This window comes from Euphorbia lathyris, chromosome 3 (genome assembly GCF_963576675.1).
Source record: "Euphorbia lathyris chromosome 3, ddEupLath1.1, whole genome shotgun sequence".
Classification (NCBI taxonomy): domain Eukaryota; kingdom Viridiplantae; phylum Streptophyta; class Magnoliopsida; order Malpighiales; family Euphorbiaceae; genus Euphorbia; species Euphorbia lathyris.
Window position 1 is genome coordinate 85,182,256 of NC_088912.1, and position 7,503 is coordinate 85,189,758.

Consider the following 7,503-nt stretch of genomic DNA (forward strand, 5'->3'; position numbering starts at 1 on the left):
CTCCGCGTGGTTGAGCTCCTGGAACTTATTTGCTCGAAATATGCCTTGTACGCCCCGCGTGGTCTGGGTTACACCCCGCGTAGTTGGGTTCCTAGAACTTTTGTCTTCAATTCACACCTTAGACGCCCCGCGTAGTATGATTTACGCCCCGCGTGGTTGGTGTTGACCATGTGGGAATGCTCAATTGACTGCCGTGTGTTGAGGGGCATTGTCCTACGCACCGCGTGCCCTGTTTTACGCCCCGCGTAGTTGTGAATTAGTGCTTGATGGTTTTCTTCTTTGTACCTGAAAAATACGATCTTCGAGAACCGAGTTAGCTTGACGTTTATTTTTCTGAAATTAATCAAAAACTAAAGAAATCAACTAGAAATGTAAAATTTATTTTTATTTTGTAATTTATTTGAAAACATACTATTTTTGTAATTAAACTTATCTATTAGGCTCGAAATTAAACCGTAAATCACGCTAAAAGATAGGGACAAAACGTCCCTATCAACCTCTTCGGACTTTAAAGTTTTACTTGTCCTCAAGTAAAAGAAGTCGAAAGACAAGGGATTGAGACAATTGAGAAACAAACCTCCGGTTGGTTTTACCAAGTGCGTGATTTCAAAGCTAAAGTTTTACGAAAAGTTTTCGACAAGTTCTTACGCAAGCGAATGAGTTACCAAAACTTATCTAAAACCTCCATAATCAAACTTAGTAGGCAATATTAACGGGGATTGATTATCTTTTGAGAACCCGATTGTACCTCACCAAGGGATTTCACTCTCACGCTCAAACGTTTGGTGGGTCGGTGTTTTTACGCTCTTCTTTGCACTTACTCAAAGTCACCTCGAGTTTGCATTTTCATCCGGGTTTTTCCACCTATATTATGGTTTAGGCAATATTAAAAATGAACCCAGAGGGGGGTTGTAATGTGGGTGGCTTTTTAGTGGTAAGCGGTTAATTTTTAGAAACTCGAGTCCGAATACCATTTTGATGATTGCATCACTTTTTCATTTTTTTGGCTTTAGCAAGTTTCTAAAATATAACTTGAAATTGCTCGGGTGGAGCTTGAGAATGCCTTTTTGCTCTTTATTTCTGCTTCATTTGTTTATTTTTTTTTCTTTTTCTTTTTCTTTGAGAGCGGCACAAAAACGATTTCAAAGTTTTATTGTGCTTACTTGCTAAGGCTACGATTTGTTTTAGGTAGTTCCGATACGGTTGATTTTATTGGTATTTGAACAAGAGGGAAAAGGGTTAAATGTTAAAAAGGTGTTAGCAAAGAAGTCGGTTAATAGGCTCGAGGGGGCTTCCTAAAGGTTTATGAAAACGAGAAAAATAATTAAGAAAAGAATTAGCCTAAGTGGGTTCGTTTTATCATCTATTGCCCGTCTTACCAAAAATAAGCGTACTTAACCTGGTATTAGATGCAAACTCTATGAATTGAGTGAAGTCAAAGCTCTCGAAATGTTGTGAAAGAAATAGAGTTCTCGTACGAACTATTTTATGCTCAAAAATACCTCACATGAATTTCGGGTTAAATTGTGTACTGCCAAGTTCTCGTAAAAAATTTCAAAAATCCCATTTTTATTGCCTTTTTAAATTTCATTATAGAGATAACTTGTGGGTTAGGACTCAATGCTTTTGTTTAGTACGAATCTTGGCTTTGCATAAATTCCATAACTTCGAAATCAAGACTTAAATTTCTTAATTAAACCGATCCTTTATGTTTCGACGTATTTACTTTTGAGCACAAATAACGGAATTTTTAATTATTTTCCGAAGAAGGTAGTGTGTCGGGCAATTTATGAGCCAATAAATTAGTTCAATTATTTTTGTTTATTTTATTTTTATTTTTGTTAGTGCAAAACAAACTATAAGTGCGGGGTTGCACGGCCCTCCACGTGATTAAAATGGTGTGTATTCCAAAGACGTCGGAAAAGAAAAGAAAACAAAAACAAAATGAAAAATAAATGGTGAATTAAAAGAAAGGAGGACCTCACAGGTCCGTTCTTACGCGGGGCTTACCCAGAGGTACGCTCCGCGTAAGAAGTTTATTTTGTTTGATTTTTGGGCAGAGACTCGGATACGCGGGCCGTACCCAGAGGGACGCTCCGCGTGATTCGAGTTTCAAGCCATTTTTCGGGCAGAAGGTTGGTTACGCGGGGCATGCCTATAAGGGCGCTCTACGTAATCCATATTCCTGCACACAAACGTTTCACAAAAAGAGACGAAGACAGTCGTAAACGTAAATAACGAGTTAGTTAAAAATAAAATAGAAGGATGGAAAATAAATGAACAAAACATAGGTATAAACCGGAATGAAATAGATATATATATATATATATATATATTAGAGAAAGGAAACAAAATACAATAAAAACACAAAACATAAAAGACAATACAACAACAACAACAACAACAAAGCCTTAGTCCCGAAATGATTCGGGGTCGGCTAACATGAACCATCATATAAAACCGTGAAAATCAAGTCGTGTCAGCGACACAGATTCGCTCCCTCCACTCCGTCCTATCCACTACCATATTTTCCTCAATTCCCAATAAACTCATATCACTCTCGATCACCCTCCTCCAAGTTTGCTTAGGTCTTCCCCTACCCCTCACCACTACATCCCTTTGCCACTCTTCGGTTCTCCTAACCGGCGCATCAAGCGCTCTACGTCTCACATGGCCAAACCACCTTAGTCGGTTTTCTCTCATTTTATTCTCAATAGATGTAACCCCTACTTTTGTCCTAATTATGTCATTACGCACCCGGTCCTTTCTCGTGTGACCACACATCCATCTCAACATACGCATCTCCGCCACCGACATCTTATGGATGTGGCAGTGTTTCACTGCCCAACACTCCGTACCATATAACAATGCTGGTCTAATTGCCGTCCGGTAGAATTTTCCCTTCAATCTATTAGGCATGCCGGGATCACAAAGGAAACCCGTAGCACTCTTCCACTTTGACCAACCAGCTTTAATCCTATGGGCAACATCTCCATCTACTTCTCCATCCGTTTGGATAATAGATCCTAAATAACGGAAGCAATCCGAGGCCTGAACAACTCTCCCATCTAGGGTGATTGTCCCTGCCTCCCTACTCCTACGGCCGCTAAACTTACACTCCAAATATTCTGTCTTACTTCGACTCAACTTAAAGCCTCTAGATTCTAGAGTTTGCCTCCATAGTTCCAACTTCATCTCCACTCCTTCTTTCGTCTCATCAACCAACACAATATCATCTGCAAACAGCATGCACCATGGTATACCATCTTGAAGTGAACTTGTTAGTTCATCTATAACGATGGCAAAAAGAAATGGGCTTAGTGCGGAACCTTGATGCACTCCAATCGTAATAGGAAACTCTTCAGTTTTCCCAACACTAGTACGTACACTCGTGCATACTCCCTCATACATGTCCTTTAACAAAACATAAAAGACAATACGAAACATAAAACATAAAAAACAGGGAAAGCAAAAAGAGAAACTATTGGGGCAGAGGGGGCGGGGTCCCACGTATGTTAAAATGGGTGAAGAAGGCGTTGGTGAAGGCCTCGAAGTTAGCCCGGTCCGTTTGCCTTTATATCTCGAGTGCGTCGAAGCGTGTGGCAAGGGCGGCTTGGTCCATTACGCGATGAGCCTCTAGGGTGTCGAAGCGGGTGGCAATAGTGGCTTCGAGGGTGCCAAACCGGGTGTTGAAGTGAGCCCGATCTTGCCTCTAATTCCCCTCCAAAATGTCCAATCGAGCATAAATCGATTGGAAGTCAGGGTCGGTGGAGAAGGTTGGACCGGGTGGTGGGCTAAAATCGAGGTCAAAATCCGAGTCCCACTCCCCCCCCCCTCATGTTGGTGAGCGGCCCCCAAACTTTCACCCGGACCGGAGGTGTTGTGGTTGAGGTTTCTGAATGCATTCTTGTCCAAAGGATGAGGGTCGTAGTGGGGTAGGAGGTCAAGGGCCGCTTGGCCAAGGGCGGATGAGGCATGAATAGTGACCAAGTGCCCTAACCCGATCCTGGCACGCCTCCTCGTGTTCATTTGTTGAAGCATTGTTTCCACGAGGAGGGAGAGATCAAAAGTGAGCCCATTCTCACAATAGTAGAGGGCGAGGAGCTCGAGTTTGTTAATCTTGTTGGCCTCGGCTTTCCCCGAGAAGTAGTAGTTGATAAAACGGTGGAAAAGTTGAAGGATGGGGTTGCGGATGCTACCCGGATGAAGATTAGAGACGTGATAGTCGTCCCGCCCCGTAATGGACTTCCAAAAGTCACGGGGAGCAACTTTGGGGGGCCATCGGGTGAGGCCGGTATCTTCACCTTGCTTGGTGAAGTGGTTGCGGATCCATGCCGTGGTGATAGAGAACGGCTGGTTTTAGAGGTGGAAGGCGAGGACATAACTACCGTGGAGGCCGGTGGGAGCGAGAGTGGTGAAGAATTCGGTCACCAAGGTAGGGTACACACAGTGGCGTGCACTGAAATGTTCGTGCCATCCGAGGGCACAAAGACGGTCCTCGAAGGCACGACCAATATTGTGGTGGTCGAGGGCGTCGAGGGAAATGTAGTGGAGCGACATGATTTTGGAGCGGGAGACGTTGTGGTAGGTTATCCCCTCACCCTTGGTGAGAATATGAAAGGGGGCTCGGTATTGGAGGTTGAGTGGTGGTGTCTCGTCTTGTTGGGGTGGTGGTGGTGATGGTGTTCGGTTGGCTGGTGAAGAGCGGGAGCGAGAGGAATGGGGAACATGTTCGATGGCGGATCGCTTTCGGTGAGTCATGGTGAGAGGAAGTTGAGTAAGTGTGGTAGGGAGATGGAGTGAATGTGAAGGAGAAAGGTGAAGAAAATAGTGGTGTTTAAATAGGGATGGGGCTGGGAATCCAATGAATTTTTGGATTCCCAAGGGGATACGTGGGGCGTGTAGGGGCCACGCCACACGTATCCCACCCCCTGGACTGAGTTCTGATGCAATGAGACTAAGGTACATGGGGTGTGCCTGGGAGTACGCCACGCGTACCTGGGTCTCTGACAAAAAAAATGGTCGATTGAAGGAGATTACGCAGGGCGTGTAGGGGAGTATGCCTCGCGTAGAAGACGGATGGGGAATCATTTTTTTCGGTTTTTAGACATGTATTTAATGTTTTTGGGGTTTTTAATGGTTTTTAATGTTTATGGATTTTTAATGAGTAATTAAGGTGGTGGTTTAAAGGAAAATTAATTATGGAAGGGGGTTAATTAATTTTTGAATTTTGAAATAAATGGAAGTGATTGGAGGTTAGAAGAGGTGGAGTGGGAAAATGGAGAAAGAAATGGGGAAGTGGGAAGAGGGATGTGAGTGGTGGAAGAAGGAGGTAGAGTGTTAGGGTGGAGAAAAAGAAAAAGGTGTTATAGGGAGTTGAATTTCGCAACTCCCCTAATGGTACGCGGGGCGTAGTATAGGGTCACGCCCCGTGTAACCTATTTATTTTCGAATTTAGGAGATGGGAACCTATAGGTCTAAGAGTACGCAGGGCGTGCCTAGGGTGTACGCCCCGCGTAGAGTGCTTTTTTTGCACAATTTATTTGGCAGAAACTCATCTACGCGGGCTTGCCTAAGGACACGCTCCGCGTAGACGTTTGGTTTTTTTTTGGCAAAGAGGAAAAATAAGGCGAATTTAGTAAAACGAAAACGTCAAGAACAAAGACTTGAGAAATACAAATACGCAAAAATAAAGTTGAAAAAAAATTGAAAAATACGTATGATACATATAAACAAAGGTTTGGAGGATGCAAACCGGTGCTACATTTATAGTCGGAGTAGCTCGACTTTCTCAGCGAGTGTGTTTATTGTGAGACATCCGAACCTAAGCCCAATGGATCCGAACTGTGACTGTTAAGAAGATTTATTGCTTGCCCGGATTCTCTATTCTTAGCCCGCGGGTTTTGCTCGGTATTGGTTGGGAGAGTTCCTAGCTGTCTCTCATGTTGTTGTCGGTTTAAATGAGCCACTTGGTGGCTCAAATCCCTGCAAAACACTTCATTATCGGCAAGACGGGTTAGAATGTCCTTTAACAAGGAAGTTGCCGATTGGCCTTGCACGTTGTTGGGAGGTTGGGCATTTCGACCGCCGGAGGCGTTTTGGGATTGCCCTAGCCCGTGCTCCCTATATTCTTGGTGAAAATTGGGTGGGGGTCTCAATACGTTATTGTTATTGCCGTACGACAGATTAGGATGTTGGTATCGAGGTCTCCACCCGTTATCATTATTATTGTGGTGGTGAGATAGGAGTTTGAGTTAGAGGTATACCTTTGGTTACCTCCTACGTAACTTGCGTTTTCGGTGTCACCGACAAAAGGGGTGCCGGTGTTGCAATTTTTTCCGTCATGATCGCCACCACAACAGTTGCACATCAGGACATGTGCGTCTTTGAGGCTTAATTGTGCTATTAAAGCGTCTAGTTTTTTATTCATTTCAACCATGGAACTTTTTGGAGCCTCTTTCTTCGTGGCGAACGCTTGATGTCTCGAGGGTCCGGCAAGCCGATCTTCTTACCACTGAACGCTTTTTCTTGCGAGCTCGTTTATGAGCTCATATGCTTCGCTTCCCGGTTTCCTAAACAGGTCCCCACCTGCTGCGGAATCCACGGTAGCACGATTAGTAGGCGTTAAACCATGATAGAAAGTACTTACAAGATCGTGCTTGGGGATGTCGTGGTGTGGGAAACTTTGAAGCAATTTTGGCTTCGTACTCGAGTTGCCGAAAGGAAGTGATATCATTGTGCAACTTCACCGTCTTGGAAGGTGGAAAGTAATGAGAGAGGAACCCCTTTTCGAGCTCGTCCCATGACGTGATAGTTCCGGCTTCCAACGAGTGCAACCATTCCAACGCTTGGCCTATTAAAGAAAAAGGAAAAAGTTTTAGATGGACGGCCTCAACCGGGACACCATTTTGCCGAGAAGTATCGGCACACATTAGAAATTTATTAAGATGCTCGTTAGGGTTCTCATGAAGTTCTCCTCCGAATTGACTGAGTTGTTGGATCAATTGGATCATGCTAGTCTTTATTTCATATGTGTTGGCCGGGATGGTGGGGGCGACAATTCCGTTGCAATTTTGTGGTCGATGCGGAGCTAGGATCTCCATCATTGTTCGGGTATCGTTGCCTACTCCGTTTCAGATGTTGTTCACCGGTGGGTTGGTGGAAATGGCTTCATTGTTGACGTTGGCCATCTTTTCTCTCCGAATCCTACAAAGAGTACGTTCAATTTCGAAATCAATAGGAACGAGAGTATCACTCCGAGATCGGGTGAGCATAAACAATCAAAAGAAAATAAAAGAAAATATGAATAAGAAAAGAATGGTTGTTAGTATATAAACAAAGTATAAACAATTTATACAAAAAGAATACCTAGACTAACAATAAAACATTTTTGTCTAATATTGCAAGAAAGTATAAATCCCCGGCAACGGCGCCAAAAACTTGATGAGCGTAGATCTAGGTAGAGCGGTAATAATAATATGTGATATGAGTGTGCTATGGTTA

General features: G+C 43.7%; 1 protein-coding gene across 1 annotated transcript; it reads right to left on the bottom strand.

Moving 5' to 3' along the window:
* Positions 1–2,395: 2,395 nt before the first annotated feature.
* On the bottom strand, positions 2,396–3,234 carry LOC136224940 (uncharacterized; the record flags this gene model as incomplete). Its single annotated transcript, XM_066013366.1, has 1 exon — positions 2,396–3,234. A coding segment is annotated over one exon (765 nt), but the record flags the coding sequence as incomplete, so codon positions are not given.
* Positions 3,235–7,503: the final 4,269 nt, after the last annotated feature.